At 50.8% G+C, this 22,957-nt stretch overlaps 1 protein-coding gene across 1 annotated transcript; it reads right to left on the reverse strand.

Moving 5' to 3' along the window:
• Positions 1-634: 634 nt before the first annotated feature.
• On the reverse strand, positions 635-14,826 carry GUCY2D (guanylate cyclase 2D, retinal). Its single transcript, XM_057536695.1, has 19 exons — positions 14,088-14,826; positions 13,700-14,004; positions 11,376-11,727; positions 10,687-10,771; positions 10,320-10,422; positions 9,816-9,917; positions 8,170-8,250; positions 6,612-6,818; positions 6,358-6,514; positions 5,672-5,821; positions 4,916-5,064; positions 4,259-4,422; positions 3,971-4,163; positions 3,561-3,735; positions 3,163-3,261; positions 2,970-3,064; positions 2,771-2,856; positions 2,500-2,611; positions 635-1,833 (listed from the first exon to the last, which is right to left on the reverse strand). Exons 1-18 carry the CDS (start codon positions 14,824-14,826, stop codon positions 2,518-2,520), a joined length of 3,336 nt encoding a protein of 1,111 aa, XP_057392678.1. The 3' UTR covers positions 635-1,833; positions 2,500-2,517.
• Between the last annotated feature and the right edge of the window lie 8,131 nt (positions 14,827-22,957).

Here is a 22,957-nt window from a genome sequence, read left to right on the forward strand (position 1 = left end):
GCCTAAGGACAAAGAAAATCTGAAGAGAGATGTTTAAGAATGTACATAATTTAAAAAATATTTTGTGTGTGTGTGCATCAGGGTTTTAAAAAAATCCTTAATTCATCATCTCCAAACTCGGTTAAAAATGTGTTTTAAATTATACTATATTACTCACTATAGCAGCACCTCCTTAAGTAACCAGAACCTACAAGTGCTGGATTTTAGGTTTCTTGTCTGTTCTTTCTCTACCTTTAGGAAGGAGGGGAAGACCATTGAACTTGTGGATTTTACGAGTCAGGCAAAGCAATCTCCAGCAGTGCCTGTAATCCTAACATCAGCTACTCCAGAGTCCTGAGGTCTAACGTCTACAGGCTCTGGACAGGTACATAAGAGATGTTCAGAAAATCTTGGTGTCTTGGAGTGCACGGGGAGTGGTGGGCACGGTGAGAACAGAAAAGCGAAACCCTGGAGAGACGGGACGAGGGGACGGTTGCTCTTTAGCTCCAGAAGGAAGTCAGCAGATGCCCCTGTGTGGGGCTTTTGATTTCAAAGAGGGACATTTGGCAGCCAGTTTTACAATGTGGTATCTCTTGATTTCTAAACGTTAGCTCAAGACAAAAACAAAACCACTCCATTGATCAAACAAAAGAAGTCTCGGGGCTAGTTTCTAGCCTGGTTTTTAAGAAATCTTAGCAGTTCTGAGATTTTAGGGATCCTAGGATCCTTTAGTTCTATGATTCAGAAACTTTAATGTGCATATAAATACTCTGAAGGAACTTTGTTAGGATGTAGATTCTGTTTCAATACTCCTGGGCCTGAGATTCTGCATTGCTAACAAGCTCCCAGGCAATGTCGCTGCTGCTGGCCTACCTACCACACTGTGTGGTGAGGATTTAGTTCATCCTTCCGCCTAGGAAGTCCCTCTGACTGTTCTCTCCCTGCTCAAAGAGGTCTCCAGTTCTGCTTGCACATCTCCAGGGACTGGAGGCGCACTACCTAGTGACAGCCTGGGTGGCTACAGCTGCTGCTAACTTCTGCCAGGTTCTGCGGCAATGGCGAAGGCCACCCAGAGTGCAATGTGCCAAGGCTCAGGCTCTGGGACATCAAAGTTCCACAAAAGAAGCTTTACCTGGGTACTTACTGGGATGGGAGGGGTTGATACTTGTCACAAAGATCTAAGCTGGGAGGATTTTCTGTTCAACTGCCTGCTCAGTGGCGCCCAGTTAAACAGAGACTACTACTATTCCTGGGTGTTCTGGTTAGGAGAGGTTTCGTGGGGTTTGTTTACCTTCCTTTCCCCAAAGCTTTGAAACAAGCTTTTCTCTGCACTTGGGCAAAGTATGTGGTTATGCCACAGGAGAAGGAGCCGGTTTCTGACTGGTGGGGGATGGAGAAGGGAAGGATGCTTGAGGCTAAACAGAAGCCCTCAAATCCTCAGGCCACACGACACCCCTGCTCTGGTGGAACAGGCGGTCTCCACCTCCTCTGGGGTTGGGACATCCAATCCCAGATCCTCCTTCCTGGGGCCTTTCTTATGGGCTCAGGGTCACTGGGGCTGGAGGCCACGTGCCCAGTGCCCTGTACCCCAAGGCCAACCATTCTGAAGGCCAGCTGTCAGGGCCGGAGGGTATGGCAACCACCTAGGTAGGCCACTCTTCATTTTACCACGGAGGGGAAACCAAGCCCAGAGAGTGCATGAGACTTTCCCAGGGTCACACAGCTGGTTTGCAACCAGCTCTTGCAAAGGCTCAGAATCCTTTGAGGCAGAGCTGGACGGAAGCCACTGGTATTAGCCGGACTTTTGGTCACCTACAGCAGCAACTTTCAGGAAAAGGACCTTCCGGAATAATCCTGAGGGAAAGAGGAGTGTTTCAGAGGGAAATCATGGAAAGGGGTCATGGGGGTTCACCTCAGTAGGGGAGAGTCATGGATCAGAGTTTCTTGGAGGGCAGAGGGCAGGGTTTCTGCTGTAACCGAGCTCTAGGGCCAGCAGTCAGCTCGTCCTCTGGTGAGCGTTGCTACCTAGGGTTCTGTCTCTTGGGCGGTGTATAGCCTGAGGGGCCAAGAGGAGGGTCTGGTTAATTGTGTGTGTGTGTGTGTGTGTGTGTGTGTGTCTCTTGGGCGGTGTATAGCCTGAGGGGCCAAGAGGAGGGTCTGGTTAATGGTGTATGTGTGTGTGTGTCTGTGTGTGTCTGTGTGTGTCTGTGTGTGTGTGTGTGTTCGGGGGTAGGTCAGAGTAAAAGTTCCAGAAGGTCATGTTTAGAGGCATTCCCTAGTCTGGATTCCTGGCCCACTCCAGACCTACCGAGCCAGGATCCCTGCAGCTGGGAAATCCCTGGGTTTAGGAACCAGCGTGGGCTCACCAAGTCAGAGAAGGACGGGGACACCTGGCTTGAGTGGGACGTTCTGCAGGCAGGCAGGGCTAGGTCCTCAGGCTGGGGAAGAGGTGCCCGTCCTCCAGGAAGCATGTGTGTAGCCCCCGGGGTCTGTGGGGCATGGGAGCCAAGGGGCCAGTACCTTGTCCCAGGCCCAGCCTCACTTTCCAGAAAACAGGCCCGGCCTCGCCTTCTCCAGCTTCCTGCGCCGCTCAGGCGGAATATCCTGCAACCTGATGCCGTGGTTGCTGTCCCTGTGGCGAAGGGAGGGGCGGCCTCATGGAGGGAGAATAGGCAGTAGGAGGGCGAGGCCCAGGTCGCCCCGCTTGGGCGGGGTCCGGTGCATGGCAGGAGGGGAGGGAGGGCATGGAGGGACCAACTCGGTCATGGCAGCACGAAGGCCAGATCCTCACCCCGGTTGCAGGTCAGGCGGTTTGGGGATGGGCTTGTCGAAGCCGCGTCTGCCCACCAACCAGTACGTTTCCTCGGTGCCCTTGCCCTGGGGAGACACGGGGGAGGGGAGGACTCAGGCGGGCTGAGGTGAGGGCCAGTGGATCTCGAGGTCTCAGTGGAACCGGGCGTGGCGAGTTGTGTCTTCCAGCCCGGCCTCACCTTCAGCTCCGTGCGACCCCGCACCTCGGTCTGGAAGCCCTCGTCTAGGGCGGAGAGAATCTGCACGGTGCTCCTGTTCACGTGGATGCGGTAAGCTGGGACGGCAGGGGACACCGTGAGCTCAGAGGACACCGTGAGCTCAGGACACCCCTCCCACGCCCCCTCCCCACCCCTCCCACCCCGTCACACTCACGCAGCCCTGTGGACTCCATGCGCGAGGCGGTGTTGACCGTGTCCCCAAACAGGCAGTACCGCGGCATCGTGAGGCCCACCACGCCCGCCACGCACGGGCCTGTGGAGACGCGCGGCGTCGGCGGGCTGGCTGGCCCGCGCTGAAGCTGGCCTGCTGGCGGCTGGGGGGCACCTAGGGCTCGGGGGGGCCTTTAGCACCCCATAATCTCCACTGGCTTCCCAAAGAAACCCTCTCAAGCGTACCCTCCCAATTACAATGCGGTGCCTGCTGTGAAAAGGTGGCTTCAAGACAAGTCCCCGCCCTCACCCACTCCACGAGTTTGCCTCCTATCTAGGAAATCTGGAGCCCGGCCCTAACGAGGGAGATGGGCTGGAGAGCCCGGGAAGGCGCGGAGTTACCCGAGTGCAGGCCGATGCGGATGCGCACGGGCACCTCGGGCATGTGCCGCATGCGGAAGGTGCCCACGGCACTGAGGATGTCCAGAGCCATGTTGGCGATCTCTGCTGCGTGCCGCTGCCCGTTCCGTTGGGGCAGCCCTGAGGCCACCATATAGGCGTCCCCGATTGTCTCCACCTGAGGAGAGAATTCAGTACTGAGCACCCCGCCAATGCCAATGTCCCTTGTCGGGAGGCCTAAACTGGGGTGAGTGCAGAGATCCTGGGGAGCCTTCCAGCTGGGGGACTGAGCTGGGGACTGGCAGAGGAGAAAAGGGACAGGAGGGCTGGGAAAGAGGTTCGTGCTGGTGACCTCGGGCAGGGGTGCGGGGGCGGGAGAAGCTGAAGGAGGGCTTGCCCCCTACACACCCCACCTTGTAGACATCATGGGAGCCGATGATGGCGTCAAAGAGCGTGTAGAGGTCATTGAGCAGGTCCACCACTTCGATGGGCTCACTCATGGCTGAGATGGTGGTGAAACCCACAATGTCACTGAAGTACAGTGTCACCTCCTCGAAATACTCGGGCTCCACAGGTGTCCCCATCTTCAGCGCCTCAGCCACAGACCTGGGGATGGCAGGTGGTGAGCTTACCTGGAGGCCACCCCAGTCTGCCTGGATTCCAGCTGTCCTCCCCACCCACCTCTCCCCCTAGGCACCCACGGAGGCAGCATCTGTGTGAGCAGCCGGTCTGTCTTCTGCTTTTCCAGCTCCAGCTCCTCCGTGCGCTCCCGGATCAGGTCCTCCAGGTTACTGGAATACTGCTCCAGCATCCGCAGCATCGAGTCGATGATGTTCATCTTCCGGCCCTTGTTGATGCTCTTGAACTAGTAGGAGGAGGAAGCTGGTGGGGCTGCCGAGGACCTGGGCTGCCACGCCCCTCTCAGGGGGCTGTATTATGCCTGATCCTCTGCCCCCACCCCCTTTCATCTGTACTCATCAAGCCCGTGCTGCCAGTGCTAGGCACTGTGTTTTCACACGTTATTAGGAGGTCACCTGTTCTGTTAGCAACTGACAAGGCACTGGAACCAGCCCAGTCTTTGGACTCCCAGGCCAAGGGTCTTTCTCCCTCACTAGACCAAACACATACTCAATAAATGTTATTTGAATTGAACTAAATATTTCTCCCACCCGGAGCTCCATCTCCCACTCCAAAGGCCTCCACAGCCCCCATTCTAATTCTGTCCCCACCAAACCCTTAATCCTCAGACTACCCCTTAGAAAGTAGCCTGGAAGGTCAGAGATCCTGCCAGCTTGCCTTCCTGCAGCCTCCCCTCCCCCACCCCAAGTTGCCAGCAAACGGCCAGCCCAGCCCCTGACCAGGTCGAAGGTGCGGTCCATGGAGGGCCGAAGTTCCGGCTGCTCTGCCCAGCACTGTTTCATCAGCTGGATGCACTCCATGGGCGCCTGGTCTATGGACACCGAGGGCCGACACAGTGGAGGGGGGCTCTGTACCCTCTTCACCACTTCTGGAGGCATGAAGGGAACAAGAGAGGGGGGTGTGCCAGAACAGAAGCCACCTCTGACTCTGGCCTGATTGTTGAAGCTCAAGAGGAGGGGGCTGGAAGGGGAAGCTTCAGTAGGTGGGGAAGCGTAGTGTGGGAGGTGTTGCTGGGAGCAACAGGACCCTGAACCCTGGGGGCCAGGGGGCAGTAAGAAGGGATAGGCAAAGAGACTGACATTTACTGCACATAAGACAAGTGAGGGTTAGAGTGATCAAGTAGCATGCTGTATCCTATACATGATAATATAGATCTGAACCAGATCCATCTGCTGTGTTTCCCCCTTCCCCCTATCGTGCTGCCTCCCTGGGGCCCCTAAGAACCAGAGGGGAGCTTGCTACCACCGTTGGGGCAGCAGGCTGGGTCCAGGGTCCAGACAGAAGAAACCACTGATGTCTGGGTGCTGAAAGGCCGCCCCCTCCCATCCTGATGCTTGGCTCTCCACTGCCCTGACCCTTCAGAACTCAGCTCTAGGGAGTCCCACATAAGTAAGTCTCAGCACCGAGAGAGGCTGGGTCTCTGCCTAACAGCGGGGTGTCTTTCTAGTCCAAAGGCCAGGCGAGGGAGGCCGTACCCTCGGGAGTCAGCTCCAGCATGGCGTAAGGGGCGCTGCGGCACACGACCTCTTGCATGATGATGCCCAGACTGAAGACGTCGCCAGCCAGCGTTCCCTGGCGCTGCAGGGCCGGGTCCCGAAGTAGCTCCGGGGCTGTCCACAGCTGGTCTGGGGTCGGGGAAGGGAGCGTGGGCACGCGGAGGGCCATAGAAGCGCTAGGGACAGACCCCCCACCCTCACCAGAAAGTCCAGGCTCGCACCCGCTCAACTCCCCAGCCTCAGTCTGGCCCTGCTGCCCGCAGTGATCCCCAGGAGAAACTACCAGAAACCCAGAGCAGGTCTCAGAAAGCCGGGCCATCACAAATAGGACCCGCCCTTTAGACAAAGCGGTGCCGAGAGCAGACTAGGTCCCTTGGGCACAAGCCCCGCCCTTAGGCAAAGCCCCACTAGAAGCAGACCCCCCTGCAAGGGCAGGAGCTCCGCCCCTCAGGCACAAGTCCCGCCCCCTAACAACTCCCCGCCTCCCCAGCCACGGAGCCAGACCCCCCTCATCTCAGAGGTCACAAGACCTTCTCCGTGGCAGGAGTCGCGTCCGGTGGGTGTGGGATGGAGAGAGTGCGAGGGAAGGAGGAAAGGAGAGGCCCTTGAAACAACGGGGATGCGGGGGCTGCTCGGCCGCCCGGGAGGCAGCCGGGGAGTCCTACCCTCCGCGCTGGGAGGCTCCGGTAACACCCTCTGCGCTTCCAGCAGGCGCCCATGACCGTGGTCGGTGACTTTAAGCACGAACCTCCCGTCCACCACGCAGTTCCGTGACTTCAGCCGCCCGTGGGCCACGCCTCGACGGTGCAGATACCTTATGCCCTGGAAGGAGTGGCGTCAGGGGCAGCCCCAGCCCACGCGGTTCCCCCGCCGGCTCCTCCCCGCCGCAGCCCACCCGGTGCCACCCCGACACGCACACCTTGATGAGGTCCAGTAGGAGGGAGGACTTGAACATCCAGTCCAGCTTTATGTCTCTCTGAGCGAGGAGGTCTTGGAGGGAGCCACGGGCACAGTGCTCTGAGACCACAGCCAGCATCCCTTCCCCGGGGGCCGCGGCGCCGCCAGCTCCCCCCGCCAGGAAAAGCCCCAGGTAGAGGGCCAAGTTCTCATGCCGGAGCTCCCGGATCTGGGGGAGGGGGCGGAATTAACAGGCATTTGCTGTTCTGGGAGCGAGGTGAGGAGGAGGCTGTGCTTCAGGTCGGTTTCTGATTGGAGGATGGGGTAAAAATGGTGAGTGGAAAGGTCTATAGGGCGTGTAGGGGCTTCCTTCTACAGACACCTCTCTCTGGAAAAGACACCACAGGCAAAGGCCACCGTGGAGACACTGAACGTGGTGTAACTTAAAGCTATGAATGAAAAGACAATTTTGCGCTGGTAAATCAGGACCCAGGCAGTTTCTGATTTATTAATCATAAGACTTTGAACTTCCTGGGTCTTAAGGGAAAACACCTCATGAAGGAAAAGCTCCTGGAACTCAGCGCCCCCCCCCGCCCCCGCCACTTCTGATATAACCGTCCCTTGGGGGGAGAATCAGGCAGACACTGCAGTGCTTTCAAAAATCACCAGAAATGGCTTGTGCTGGTGACTCAGCCCAGGGCTGCTTTGCTTGTTACATCATTGTGCCAGATAGACGCACCCCGCCCCCCCCCCCTTAGTTAAGGAAGAAGGACTAACTAGTTGAGCTGTGTCCCAGAGGAGCCAACAACAAGGCCACACCCACTCGGTGGGACAGAGGCCCTCACAGTCTGGCTGGGAAAATGAGGGCTAGTGGGTGACTGGTGCCCTTTCTAGTTTTTCTTTGGTCCAACAAGGGGCTTCTTTTCATCTTAAATGCCTGTTGTTAAATGGTGATTTAGTCCGTTGACTACTGGTAGTCCATTTAAGTCATTCTGCAGCTGTGACCAAGAGCTTCTGTGGAGGCATCTGGGAAGGAGGCCAGGCCAAGGCTGTATGGTGTTAGGGGTAAGGGGGGCACTAAGGTTGGAATGACCAGAATAAGCCAGTTTATAGCCTCCTTGCCAACTTTCCACGTCACTCAGTATGCACCAACTAGGCCATTCTGTGCAAGCAGCCTGACAGAACTGGAAACCCATTTATTTTCTAGCATTCACTCAACAAACATTCATTGGGTGTCTCTAATGTTCCAGACACTGTGCTGGGTGCTGGAAATATTAATACAATGGAGGGGGTAGGGGAAAAGCCCTCACTCAACTTACAGTTCAGTGAGGGAGGCAGATAAGAAATAAGCAAGCACACACAGGTGAACAGACAATTACAAATTATGATCAACACCTCAAAGGAAAGAACTAGTGTTATAAGAGAGCATGATAAGAAACCTGCTTTAGAGAGGAGGGGACACGTCACTGAGAGCTCTTCGTCCCTGTCACAATGGGGCCTACTTGGACTCAGCTGCAAAGAGAAGGCAAGGAGGGAGGAAACGATGGCCACCTCATACCCCATCACAGGCCCACTCTCACCTTGGAGAAGGCCATCTTGGTCGCTGGGCGGATAGCTATGTGCTGTTCCCCCGGGAATTTCTTCAGCCAAACCCAGTCTCCCTGGAGCAGAGACAGGAATAGTGAACTCGGTTTCTTAAAACCCCATGATGTGAGGAGCCCTGTAGAGCCCCCATGTTTCCCTTGGCTCACTGCCCCAGAACCCATCTTCCATGCGACAAAGAGCATCTGGAGCAAGGGGTATAATGCCTGCCAATCCACTTCACGGCCAGCTGGGTGAGAGCCCACCCGTGGGAAAGAGAGATGCACAGGCTGTCCTCACCATGCCAGATGCGCTCACCAACAGCCCTATTAAGTGAGCCATCACCACCACAAGTGTCATTGAAATCACAGCCCTCATCACCACCCGCTGCCATAAGAGAGCACTGTGGTGGGTGTCAGGAGTCTGAGTAGATCACGCGTTATTACAGACTAACTGTGAAGAATAGACAGCTCCCCTGCAGGCTCTGGGCCTCACTGTCCTCAGCTGTCGGCAGGGCCAGTTCATGGGCGTGCGAGCCATGCGGTCACCCAGGGCCCTGTGCTCAGAAGGGCCTGAGCTTGGTTCAGTGATCTACTGCTGTCATCTTGAATGAACAAGGGGAACTTCATTTTTATTTTGCCCTAGACCTTGCAAATTATGTAGTTGGCCTTGTCTGTTGTTAAAGGATTTGGACTAGGAGGGAATTCTGGGGGTTTGGTACTGACCCTTAAAGATGATTTGTAAATAAATGTGGAGACATTTTTAATTGTCACAAACACTGGGGGCTGTGATCAGTGGACATAGTCAGAGACAAGTGGCACTAAACATTCTTCAAGGCATAGTGTCCTGCCCAAAACGACAATAGTGTTCTACTGGGAAATGGCTGCAACGGCCTCTAGGTGACATACTAGGAATCTCTGCATTCTCTCCACGACATGACACCCAAGAGCTCTAAATCTCCACTCCCTCTTCATTAGTGGAGCTCTCTCTCAGCGCTCTCTGAATCTGTTCTCATTATCTCCCACGCATCCCACCACATTCAGATTTGCTGACCCCATGGTTAATGTCCTAATGCCCTTTTGTGACTTTCTTTTTCCCCTCTAAGTCTTGCTGCTCCAGAGTGTGATCTGATTGGGGTAGAAGTACTGGGTGGGGCCAAGACATGAGTCTGGCTTGAGTCAGAGATTAGCTCAGTCTGGAAGCCCCATCCTGAACAATGCAATCCTGGAAAAGTCCTCTTTGTGACCATGAGATCACTTCCCAGATGAGCCTCTGTCTCAATCTTTCCAGGGAGGCCTGTGCCCTTCAGTAACCCAAAGGCTTGAAGCACTGAGGGGGAGGACCAGGGGCTCCCAACAGGGTGGGGGATGGCCTCAGTGGCCTCTTCAGGCTACATGCTGGTCCCATCAAACTTCCCACTGTCAGGCCTCCAGTCTTTAGGCCACTGTGATTGGCCTTTGAAGAGCCCTCACCTGGATAATGGAAAATCCCCCAGCAGGAAGGATTCCCAGATGCTCCCCTTTGAGGAGGAATCCATGAACTCTCCCTAGTTCCCATTCTGGGCTCCTATCCCCATTTCCTGGACTCTGCAAGATACGACGTGACTCCAGGAACGGAGCTCGGCCTGCCTGGGGGTCAGGCTCACCTCATAGAGGCCAATGTTGGTGTAATCCGGGATTTGGCTGTGGATGCTGCGAACGTCTGACAAGCTGCGGGCGGCCAGACTCCATCGACTCCCCTGGGCCACCTGGAGGGTAGAGGTCAATGCATTGGGTCAAGATATACTATGGGGTCAGAGTCCTGGGTTGAGGTCAGGCTGAGTTCTGGGGATTAAAGAGGGGAAGGGAATAAATCTTAGTTCGGGAAGGTGATAATGACATTACTTCCCAAGTACACAACACTTCAGAGCTTACAAAACAAACACATTCATTTTCTGTTGGAGCTTCACCCTATCCAAGGAAAGCGGTCAGGACAGGGGCTGTTATCCTCATTGCACACATGAGGGCGTTGATCCCAGCACTCAGACCTGGGACCGAGTGAAGGCAGAAACCAGGCTTTCCCAGGTGGGGGCTGGGGTGAGGGCTGGCCCAGGCAGGGGACCGGACATATAGGGGAGGACAGCTGGGTCCTGGCTCCCCTCCTCCCCCACCTTCCGAGAGCTGCCCCTTTGCGGGGGGAGGAAGGTGACGTCGTCCAGAGTCAGGATGATCTTGTTGGGGCCGGAGACCATTTGGATGTGAAGTAGCCGGTGCCTGGTAGAGAAAGGAGGTCATCTTCGCAACGGAGACCAAGGTCCATGAGAGGAAGCCAGTGGGGGGGAATGCTGGCTCAGGGGAGGGCAGTCATCCCCAAACCAGACCCCCCCCGGGACTCGGCCAGCCCTCCAGGACTCCTTCCTTCTCCCCCTCTCCAAAAGACATCCTCCCTCCTTCTACTCTTGAGTGGGCCCAGCCTGCTGCACAGTTGCATTTCTGGCAGGCGGAGAGCCAAGCTTCTCTCCTACTTACCCTACTCACCTAAAATAATGGGCCAGGAAGGCCCCTGTCAGCCCCATCAAAACCACCAGGAGGAAGCCAATAAAGACGACGCCGGGCTCCAGTCCTGGAGGGGCAGTGAGAGGAGAGATGCTGAGGACTGTGGCAGAGGGGAGGCATCCTCTCTAGCAGAGGCCCCCAACCCCCGGGCCGCGGACCGCTACTTGTCCGCGCAGCCTGTTAGGAACCGGGCCGCACAGCAGGGGGTGAGCGGCGTGAGTGAGCGAAGCTTCATCTGCCTGCTCCCCATCGCTGGCCTTACCGCCTGAACACGCCCCCCCGCCCCACCCCAGTCCGTGGAAAAACTGTTCTCCACGAAACAGGTCCCTGGTGCCAAAAAGGTTGCGGACCGCTGCCCTCTAGGGAGGAATGAGGTCACGTCAAATCTTGGAGGCTCCAGAAAAGGGGGATGGGAGCTCATAACAGGATCTAGGGAAAGATCATGGGTCCTGCAAAGGGCGGGCTGGGGGGGTGGTCTGGGAATGCTAGAAAGGTTCCAAGAGGGCTCCAGGGGCTCGGCAAGACAGGGGTCCTGCACAAGCCGGGGGTCTCTGAGGAGGGCCTGGAAGGGCCTCCAACAGGAGTTACAGGATGAGAGTTCACTCTCTTTCACCACTTTGTGGAGGGTTCATGGTCACTGTTCCAGTGTGGGCTGGGATGTTCGCCCTCACCTCCGTTGCAGATGACGTCTGGGTCGAACCAACACGAGGGGTCGGGCCCAGGCCCCCGTCCCCCTCCAGGAAAATGCACCGGGGTTCCGGCGGAGCGGAAGAAGCCCTGGGTGGGGTTCAGCACGTATGTGGCGAACAGCCGGTCCCCGGCTGCATCCGTGTCCAGCAGCACAAAGGAGGGCTCCTCGGCTCCTCCCAGGGCCCCACAGAAGCCGGGGACCTGGGCATCCCGGACGTGGCGGGCCACGGCTTCTCCGGACACCCAGCCGCCACCTGCGGCCGCCCGCGCTCGCGCCACGCCCCCAGCCAACAAGAAGACCGAGTCATAGATGGTGCCGAAGAGAGGGGATACCTGGGGAGGAAGGGTAGGGGGTTCAGGTTTCGGGGTCACGGCCCGTAAACAGACGGGGACTCACTGTCTCCGCTTATCCTTTCACTGGGCCCTTCGAGTCCTTCAAGCCCTCTGTGCCTTGACTGTTCGCACCTCCTAGTTAGTGGTTCCATATCCCTCCGCATTGGCTCGCTCTTCCTCTCCTCATTGGCTCGCTCTTCCTCTCCTCATTGGCTCGCTCTTCCTCTCTCCCCAATTGGCTATCCCACCTCTTTTTGCCACTGCCCTTTCCTCTTTTCAGTATTCTTAACGCTCTTCTTATCATTTGTTACCTCTAACTCCAATACCTACATCTCCTCTCTTCCCTCTCCTTTTGGTTGCCCTGCATATATTTTTAAAATCATTACCTACCATTCATCGAAAGCCTTCTTTCTCATCTTTTGGTTGGCTTCTATTTTCTATTTTTAGTTCTTTTCTTTTTCCCAAGGCAACCACCTGATCTCATGGAGCTTCTCTATTATTCCCAGTTCCCATCTCTCACAGTGCCAGGCACTGTGTAGAGCGCTAGGGATATATCAGGGTACAAGACAGTCCCTATCTCGAGGAATCTTTCCTCTAGTAGGGGGAGACAGACAGGGATGTTAAAGCAGTGTAATGAGTGAGGGGAGGAGTAACTGAGGGAGCTGAGGAGACAGGAAAGAGGGCCCCAGCCCAGGCTGGGGGAGGAGGAAGAGGCTTCCAGAAGTGACCATCCCTCAGGGGATGAATCCGAAATATCTGGGGGAGTGTAGGGACAGGAGAGAGGGAACAGTACACCCAGTAGCACAGAAGCAAAAGAGAAGGTCACATCTGGGGAACCCAAAGTAGCTCGGTCTGGCTGAAGTTCAAGAAAGAAGGAAGAGAGAGGAAGACATGAGACCTGATAAACCAAGTGAAGAGACCTGTATCTATCCAGGGCAAGAGAAGCCACTGGGAGACTTTGGATGGGGGCGTGACACAGTCAGATGTGTCAGATTTCTGAAGTTCACTCTGATTGCTGGGTGGAGAAAGGCCTGGGGTAGGTAAGTGTTGAAGCAGAGACCACTTGGGAGATTTTATTTGGGGATTTGGACCAGAGGTGCTGTGGCCTGAACCAGGGGCGTGACAGTGAGGATGGAGAAAGTATATGGATTCAAATGACCTTTGGGAAGCATAAGTGACAGAACTTGGTGTCTGGATGTTGGGGGAAGGGTTAGAGGAATCAAGGGTGACTCCCAGGGGTCTCACTTGGGCAGCTAGGTGAAAGGCTATGCTACTTACTGAGAACTGAAGAGGGTTTCCCCCACCATTTCCCCCACCTCTATTTCTCCACCTGCCCTCCATCCCATCTCACCACTGTTCTCAGGGAATCCTGGATATTAGCTGATTGTTGGGAACAAGCTGTGAATCCAGATGGTTATAGAAGCCCTTGCTCCACCTAGGGACCTTTCTGCTTCTCACAAGATGTAAGGCTTTCAAAAAGTTAAGACCACTAGGTGAAGCCCCAGAGGAAACACCTCTGAACTGGGCATGGAGGCTAGATCTGTATTCTCCCTCCTTCCTGCTCTCTTAAGAACACCGGTTGTTTAATACAGACTGTATGTCATGGCCGTGTTGGAAGTGGGTTTACTTTAAAGTAGACTGCAAAAGATGCTGCAGTGCAGAGTTTGTTAGCGTTTGCTCCTTGGAGCTGACCTTGAGAGGTCTCATTGCCAACTCTCTGGAAGCAATTCCAATACACAAAGATGCTCCAAGCAAGGCCAGAGCCTCTTCATCAGCCAGGACATGCAGAGCTGCTGGTTATTCTCTCCGTACTGGCCTCCTACTCCCTCCTATTGACTGCATCCTCCTCTCATTCCATCGACTCTATCCACTTCTCTTCCCATTGCCTCCAGCCTCCATCTCCCCTCTTTGGCTATTCTCTGCTCTCTTCCCTGGTTCTCTTCCCCTCTTCCCTCCTCCCTGGGCCCTCTACCTGCTGCAGATTGAGGTCAGGGGGCAGCTCCTGATGCTCTTGGGCCCTGCGCAGACTGTCCAGCACGCTGCCTCCCGGGGGACAGTGACGCGTGAGGGTGAGCACCGCATCGTGGGCCTTGCGAAGCTGTGAGCTGTTGGCGAGCACGGCCAAGGAGTCCGGGCCTGGAGACAAGGCGTAGTGCAGCGTGTCGAAGGGCAGGAAGACCAGGGAACCATCAGCCAAGCCCAGCTCCTCTGCAGCCTCCAGTAGGCGGCGCTGCTCCTCACCGCCCAGCAGGACCGAGTGCATCACCATGATCACTGCTGCGGACACAGAGGCTCCGCTCGGTGCTCTGTCCTTTGTTCGCTGGACAGCCAAACCCCCCGCATCCTGCAGGGGAGCCTACCTCTGACTCTGGGCCCATCTTGGACCCTCCTCAGGGCCTCCCGGGCTCCAGACAGGTCCGAGGGCTCCATAGAGGTCACCAGGGCAACGGGCAGACCCCGGGCCCTGAGCGCCGTGGAAAGCGCGCGTCCCGCCTCCACCCACAGGTCCTGGGGGGCGGTGACCAGGGCCACGTGCGCCCAGCGGAACGCGCGCAAGAGGGCGTAGAGCGCATCCGCCGCGGGCGTCACCGCGGGAGCCGTGGTGCCCGCCGCCCGCATTCCGGGGCAGCCCCAGGGCACCAGGGCGATCCCCGCCTCTTGAGCTAGTAGCTCCGCCGGCCGGCAGGCTGCGGGGTTCACCGGCCCCACGAGGCCCGAGACGCGGGTGAGCGCGGAGGACACCGCCCCCAGCGAGCCCGGCGTCCGGCACGGCTCGGGCAGCAGCGCGACCTCGAAGCGGGGGCCGCCCTCCAGGGCAGCTTCGTGGTTCAGGCGGGCGGCGGCCAGGCGGGCGGCCAGGTCCGGGCGGGCACGGGCGAAGATGGGGTCGCAGGCCCAGGGGCCCAGCACCCCCACTGTGAACGCAGCGGAGAGGGCGGAGCGCGGCAGCAGCAGCAGCGGCAGCAGCAGCAGGGGGCGCAGCCGAGGCCGGGGCCGGGACGGCGTCCGGGGAAGGCCGGGCGGAGACGGAGCCCCCCGCGTGGGTGCGCAGATCCCGGGGTCCCGACGCCCACCCGCGAGGAGCGCGCGGGCGGTCATTGCCGGCTTCTGGGAGCATAAACAGAGCAGCATGAGAGGACGCGACCTCCAGGGCTCTCCGCAACCCCCAGGTTCTCAAAGCCCAATTAACCCGCGGCTTGTCTCTGCTTCCACATCCCCCTCCGCGGGCTTGAACGACTATATGGGGTCAGGGGCATAGCCTGGAAGCACCCCCTTTCCCCCCGCTTTGCTCTGCTTCCCGCTCCCCCTTGTCTGCCCCTCCCCCCTCTTAGAGCTGTCGGGGGTCAGTGGGGACACTCCCATTCCCTTCCATGGTCTCTTTCCGGCAGAAGGGACCTGGAGTCCGTGTGGAGGGGGCTCTGCCACTCACCGGAAAGTCCGGGGCTCGGGCGCAGGGCCGGGGCTCGGGGTCACAGGGCCGATCCTTCTGACGCCCTCCCACGGGTCTCCTTCGCCAGGGCCCAGGGCGGGGGTGTGGGAAGAGCCGTCCAGAGCCCTTAATCTCCCCAAGCTGATTAGGGTCTCTTAAGCAGGCAGGGAGGGGCTGGTGGAGGATGGGGCTCCCTGGGGTGGGCTCTGTCCTAGCTTCCAGGCAGCCAGCCAGATTCTTTCCCCTCCCTGCGTCCCAAGCCCCCCACCATAACCCCCAGCATAAAAGCAGCCGCAGGTCCCCCTTTCAGGCTGCTGCCACATTACCCTGCTCAGCCTGGGAAGCAGCAAGATGTGCCCATGGACACCTGTGGGTAATCAGTCCTGGGGTCCCATTTCCTCCAATCTTGTTTCCAGTTCTGCCAGCCGAGTCAGAACCAAGTCCCTTGGCTGGCAAAGTCTACACCCAGAGACCAAACCCAAACCCAGTCTGATAGCTGCCTTCTCTCACCTGCCCACACTTGATTCTCTGACCTCCACTTCTCCATGCCTAGGTAAGCATCCCTTTGGCTTTGGGTAGGCAGAACCCCAGGAAGAAATGGAAAGAACTCTGACCTTGGGCAGACCTGGGTTCAAGTTCCTCCTTATTGGCCTTGTGACCTTGGGAAAGTTTCTTAATCTCTCTCAAGATTGTTGTGGAAATTATCTGTGACAATGAATATAATTGCCAGGATGACAAAAATGGATAAGACAATTTTAAAGAAGAATATAATGGGATACTTGCCTTACTATATATCAAAATTTATTACAGAACTATAATAACTAAAACACTGTAGTATCGGTGCAGGGATAAACAAATAAACCAGTTGGACAGAATAGAGACTACTGAAACAAACCCAGCAAAAATGGAAATTTGATGTATGAAGGAGTGGACATTTCTTATCAGTGGGGTAAGAATGAGCTTTTCCACAAATGGAGCTGATTAGTTAGCCATACAGGAGGGGGAGGGAGGAGATAGAATTTGATCCCTATCTCACACTATAGAAAATCAATTCCAGGTTAAAAACATACATAAAAACACAATTTTAAACTTTAAATGAATCACTTTCCAACTATCATGACAAAGATTGGATCAGGAAAGAATCATCAGTGGATGCTAAAGCTAGGAAGAAATTTTGATGAGGAGCAGGATATGTGCATGTCTTTTTATTTTTTTTGAAATATGTATTTATTTGTTTGGCTGTGTGGGGTCTTCGTCGCGGCACAGGGATCTTCATTGCCTGCTTTGCTGCCAGCGGCATCTAGTTCCCCGACCAGGGATCGAACCTGGACCCCCTGCACTGGGAGCCTCCAATCTTAACCACTGGACCACCAGGGAAGTCCCCAGAGTATTTGCATGTCTTAAGGTGTCTCCCTACAGATTGCTTATGAGTTTGGGGGAGCAAAAAAATAAAAAGCAGTAATTATACAGTGGAGAAATTGGACAACACTTTGACCAGCGTTGGTCAACCTATGAGGGGCAGATAGACATTGTGTACCTCCAGACATCATAACCTGAGAAAGATACAATACTACATCTTCGTAATACTGCACAGATGCAATACTGCACAATATTCATCTATGTATGTTCCAGCCGAGAGTGCATTTCATCAATCTAATCTCAAGGAAACAGCAGATAAACACAAAATGAGGAACATTCTTCTAAAAAGAAGGGAGGGGCCTGTATTCTTCAAAAATGTCAATATCATAAAAGACAAAAAGGTTGAGGAAATGTTCCAGATTAAAGGAAGCTAGAAAGATATGACAATTAAATGCAATACCTGCCTCTAGTTTGGAGCCTGTACAAAGGGTTTTAAAAACTGCTATATGGTTATAGAGTTCATAGGATTATAAAAATGCTATAAAGTGTATCAACATCAAATTTGTCAACTGACGAAACTGGGATATGAATGGGAGATTTGATAAAAGTATTTTATCAATGTAAATTTTGAACTGTACTATCCCTATTTGTAGGAAATACACACTGAAGTATTTAGCTGTAAAGCACCATAATGTATGCAACTTACCCTCAAATAGATCAGAAAAAATATATGTACATGTTTTATATCATATATATTACATACTATATGTTGTATATTATATTTATTAAATGACAAACAAATGTGATTAAATGTTAACACTATCTGGGTAAAGGGTATATGACTGTTCTCTGTACTATTTTTATCTTTGCAGCATTTTGTAAATTTGAAATTATTTCCCAATAAGAGTTAATAAAAAATTTTTAGATAAAAAGAGAATGTCTTTATCAATTCAGAGTAGGAAAGAATTTCTTAAACAAAACACATAAAGTACAAACCATAAAGGTAAATATTCATAAATTTGAAAATATTAAAATTAAAATTTCTGGTCAAAAAATCATCACAAAGAGAAAACATGAGCCACCAACAGGAAGATATTTGCAAAACATTAACAAAGAGTTAGTATCCAAAATATATATTGAATACTATAAGAGGTAACCCAGTAGAAAAATGCGCATAGGAAAGGAACAGGCAAGTCATAAGAAAAGCCTAAGGAAAAATACCCAACCTCACTAATAATCAAGGAAATGCAAAATAAAACAGTGAGATACCATTAACATCTCCATCAGATTGGCAAAAATAAGAAAGCATGATAATATCAAACGTTGGTATGAATCTGAGCAAACACAAAACCTACATATTTGTGACGAGGGTGTAAATTGGTGGGCTGTTTGGCAATTAACTTATTAGAGTTGAAGCAATTCCACTTGTAGGAATTACCCTAGAGGAACTAACATTTATTTGTATATGAAGAGACATAAGGAGTCATTTATTCATTAAAAAAAAAACTCACTGAGTTTCTACTATGTCCCAGGCACTGTTCTAGGCTCTGGGGATACAGCAATGAATAAAGAGTTAAGATCTCATGGAGGTGGACACAATCACTATATTTAGGGATTTTTCTGTTTGTTTGAAATATTTGATAATTTAAATTTTTAAAAAATGTTAATAAAAAATGTTTATGTCTGACCTGTAGTAGAGTCTCAAAACCTAGTAGGTATCAATGTTTATTTATATAGTCCTGGGCTTCTTACTTTCCGTAAGGGTTAATTCCCCCAAGTCTCTCCTCTTCTAACACAACAACTCTAGGAATCATGGATTCTCCACCCAACCCTTCCATTTCACAGATGATAAGACTGAGGCCCGGAGAGTGATTTGGCTTACTCCATAATCTCCTTTTTTTTTTTAATTGGGGTATAGTTGTTTTACAATGTTATGTTAGTTTCTACTATACAGCAAAGTGAAGTAGAGTTCCCTGTGCTATATAGCAGGTTCTCATTAGTTATCTATTTTATACATATTAGTGTAGGTATGTCAGTCCCAATCTCCCAATTCATCTCACCACCACCCCCCCACCCTGGCTTTTCCCCCTTGGTGTCCATACATTTGTTCTCCATGTCTGTGTCTCTATTTCTGCCTTGCAAACCGGTTCATCTGTACCATTTTTCTAGATTCCACATATATGTGTTAATATATGGTATTTGTTTTTCTCTTTCTGACTTACTTCACTCTGTATGACAGTCTCTAGGTCCATCCATGTCTCTACAAATGACCCCATTTCATTCCTTTTTATGGCTGAGTAATATTCCTTTGTTTATATGTACCACATCTTCTTTATCCATTCATCTGTTGATGGGGATTTAGGTTGCTTCTGTGACCTGGCTATTGTAAATAGTGCATGTGTCTTTTTGAACTATGGTTTTCTCTGGGTATATGCCCAGTAGTGGGATTGCTGGGTCATATGGTAGTTCTATTTTTAGTTTTTTAAGGAGCCTCCATAAACCACACTTCTACTTTTTGTTTCTATGAATTTGACTACTCTGGGTGCCTCATGTAAGTGGAATCATACAGTATTTGTCCTTTTGTGACTGGCTTATTTCACTTAGCATAATGTACTCAAATTTTAACCATGTTATAGCATGTATCAAAATTTCCTTCATTTTTAAGGCTGAATAATATTTCATTATATGCATAGACCACATTTTGTTTATCCATTCATCCCTCCCTGGACATTTGGTTTACTTCCACCTTTTGGCTATTGTAAATAATGCTGCTATGAACATGGGTGTACAAATACCTGTTCCAGTCCCTGCTTTCAATTCTTTTGGGTATATATCTAGAAGTGGAATTGCTGGATCAGGTGATAATTTTATGTTTAAATTTTTTTTTTTTTTGGAATTGCCACACTGTTTTCCACAGAGTCTGCACCAATTTATATTTGGGGAGGGGGACAGAATATTTTAAATCCGTGCTGGTCCTCATGCCAGGATTACACAGCCAGACTTAACCCTCCCTTCCAGAGACCCATACCAGAGCTTGTTTATGTTTCTCGTCTGTTGCCAGCTAAATTTGTATTCAACCTGTAAAGTACCAAAGCAAAATATCCTCTTACACAAAGGGGCGGGGCCAGCTTTTAAAGTAGCTGTTCCGCTGGAGTTACCAGAGGGCAGAATTACATTTAAATCCAACTCTATAAATAACCGCAGCTACACGTGGAGCGCCCCTCTGGCAGGTCTTGGTTCTCCTTCGTTAGAGGGCAAGGTAAAATGTCTTTCTTCTGGGATTTTTAGTCCTTCCCCCGCCTCCCATAAAGTCATTAAATTTGGGGCTGACAGAAGGAATTAGAAGCCTCTGTTTGTGGAGTCACTGCAGGAGCAGACAAAAAAAAAAAAAAAAAAATCCTTAAATTTAAATGAGGCAAAAGGACTTTTGAAACCAATTTGGCCTGAATCTCAGAGTAGCCTGGGGGAGTCTAAGTCTTAAAAAATAATTCCAGTTGAGTTTGAAAAGAACACTGAATCTAAAACAATAGAACGTGAAAGCCAGTATTCCATTCAACTGCAGTTGTAATAGTTAAAGAATAGAGAGGAGGGAACGTACAAATATATCATTTTTCCCTATTCAAATAGAAAATAAATTTAAAATCACCACTTTTGTTATTTCTGATAATGCATGTTTCTTGTACAAGTGAAAGCATACAAAAATGTGTAAGTAAAAAATGAAAGTCTTGCAATGATAACCGATGTTAATAGCTTTTTAAAATGCGTATATGAGAAAACAAATCATTCTATGTGCTGCTTTACAATCTGCTTCACTCCTTAAAAAGGTTTTATTTTATATTTTTAATAGAAGATAATACACTTACCTGTTTAAAAAATAAAATAAGGAATTCCCTGGCGGTCCAGTGGTTGGGACTCCGCGCTTTCACTGGGGAGGGCCCGGGTTCGGTTCCTGGTCCGGAAAATAGGATCCCACAGGCCACAAGGCATGGCCAAAAAAATAATAATAAATAAAATAAAAAATTTAAAACATAAAATAAATAAAAAAGAGTACAATGAAAGTCTCCCTCTCACCCTTGTCTCCTGGAATCTCACTGCCCCAAAGAGGCAACCATTGTTAGATTCTTGTGTATCCTCTGGAGGCCCTTCTGCATACACAAGCAAATAAAAACATATTTTTGTATAGTTCCCTTATTTTCATAAAAGATAGCACTGTTCTGTACCTTGATATTCTATTTTAATGATAGATCTTGGAGGACTTTCCATTTTTTGTTTCATAGAGAGCTTATTATAGCTGCATAATATTCCATTGAATGAAGTTACTGTAACTTGGCTGACCAGTTAATCTTGCTATTACTAGCACTGCTCCAAAAAATAACCCTGTCCAGACCTCATTCTGCTGTGTGTGCAAGCACACTGGTAGGGTAAATTGCAAAATCAAAGGGTCCATGCACTGTGAATTGGATAGGTGTTGCCAAATTGTCCCCTACAGGGATTATACCAATTTACTAGCAATAAATAGAGTGTCTTTTTGCCCACAGCCTGGATACAGAGTATGTTTTAAAAATTTTCAATCTGCTATTTGAAAAAAAAGGCATTAAAATATCTCAGTGTGGTTTAAATTGGCATTTCTCGTATGAGTGAGGCTGAATATATTTTCATGTTTGTAAGCCATTTGAATATCACTTTCTGTGAATTGACAGTTTATATCCTTTGCTCACTTTTCTATTGTGTTATTGGTCTTTTTCTCATAATTTTTTAGCGCTCTTTAAATGTTGGGTTAATTATACATTTGTGATACAATTTGCAAAAAAAAATATTTTTCCCAGTTTGTATGTTTAGTGGTTGCTTATAACCTGGGTGTGTTTTTGCCAAGCACCTTTTAAAGTGTGTTTTTTTGTTAATGCTGTTTGGATACTAAGTCATTGTCTTAAAAGTCTTTGCCTTGCCAAGGTTATAAATGAATTCTCCAATGTTTTCTTTAAGGACTTATAGTTTCACCTTTGATGACCCATTTGGAATTTATCCTGATGTTAGGCATCAGTAATGGATCCAACTTTCCTTCTGGCTGGCTCTCATTGCCTTATTATTATTCATTGAATAATTCAGCTTTCCCCCATATTAATCATAAAGAACATTCCTGAATGTATTTGCATCTATTTCTGGGCTTTCTCTTCTCTTCCATTGGTCAGTCTGCCTAATATGAACCAGCACCATACTGTTTTCATTACTGAAATATTATAATATTTTTAAATAACGAAGAGAGCTACTTCCACCCCCGACTCATTGCTCTTCTTTTCCAGAATTTTCCTGGCTATTCTTATGCATTTATTTTTTATATAGTCTTTATAATCACTTCGTCTAAGTTTTTTTCCCCGAAGAATTAGTACTTTCATTGTTACCGTGTTAAATTTATAGATTAATTTATGGAACATTCATATTTTACGATGTTGAAACTCCCTATGCAAGAATATGACACATATGTTGATTTGTTCAAGTGTACTTTTGCGTCCTGGAGTGTTTTTAACTTTTCTTTAATGTAGGTATGATATGGTTTTTGCTAAGTTTATTAGAAGGTATTTTGTCTTTTAATTGCTTTTGTAGGGTCTTCTTTTATATCTTTTAACTTGTTGCTGCTTGTTAATGTCTATTTTTCTCTTTATAATATACCTTGGGCATTTTCTTATGTTCTTAGATATAGATTTACCTCCTTTCCCCATGTTTGTCCATATAGACTTACCTCATTTCCTTAAATAGTGTTCTTCTGTTTGAATGTATATAAAGGTAAGGATCTTGTGATGGGGAGATTATTCTGGATTATCTGAGTGGGCCCTAAATCCCATCACAAATGTCCTTATGAGGGAGGCGGGGGGCGGGGGCGCTTCGGGGGGCTTCCCTGGTGGCGCAGTGGTTGAGAATCTGCCTGCCAATGCAGGGGACACGGGTTCGAGCCCTGGTCTGGGAAGATCCCACATGCCGCGGAGCAACTAGGCCCGTGACCCACAACTAGTGAGCCTGCGCGTCTGGAGCCTGTGCTCCGTAACAAGAGAGGCCGCGATAGTGAAAGGCCCGCGCACCACGATGAAGAGTGGCCCCCGCTTGCCGCAACTAGAGAAAGCCCTCTCAAAGAAACGAAGACCCAACACAGCCAAAAATAAATTAATTAATAAAAAAAAAAGAGGGAGGCAGAGGGAAATTTGAGACAGAAGAAGGCAATGGTGGACTGAAGCAAGACAGTAGCTGCTGACTTTGAAGATGGATGAAGACGCTGTGAGTTAAGGAACCCGAGGAGTGCAGCTCTAGAAGCTGGAAAAGGCTGGGAAAGAGGTATAATTCACAAACAATAAATGCACCCATATTAAACGTACAGTTTGATAGGGTTATGACAAACGTGTACACCCCTGTAACCACCAACCCAATCAAGATACAGAAGCTTCTCATCAC

This window comes from Balaenoptera acutorostrata, chromosome 20, assembly GCF_949987535.1.
Source record: "Balaenoptera acutorostrata chromosome 20, mBalAcu1.1, whole genome shotgun sequence".
In the NCBI taxonomy this organism is placed as follows: Eukaryota; Metazoa; Chordata; class Mammalia; order Artiodactyla; family Balaenopteridae; genus Balaenoptera; species Balaenoptera acutorostrata.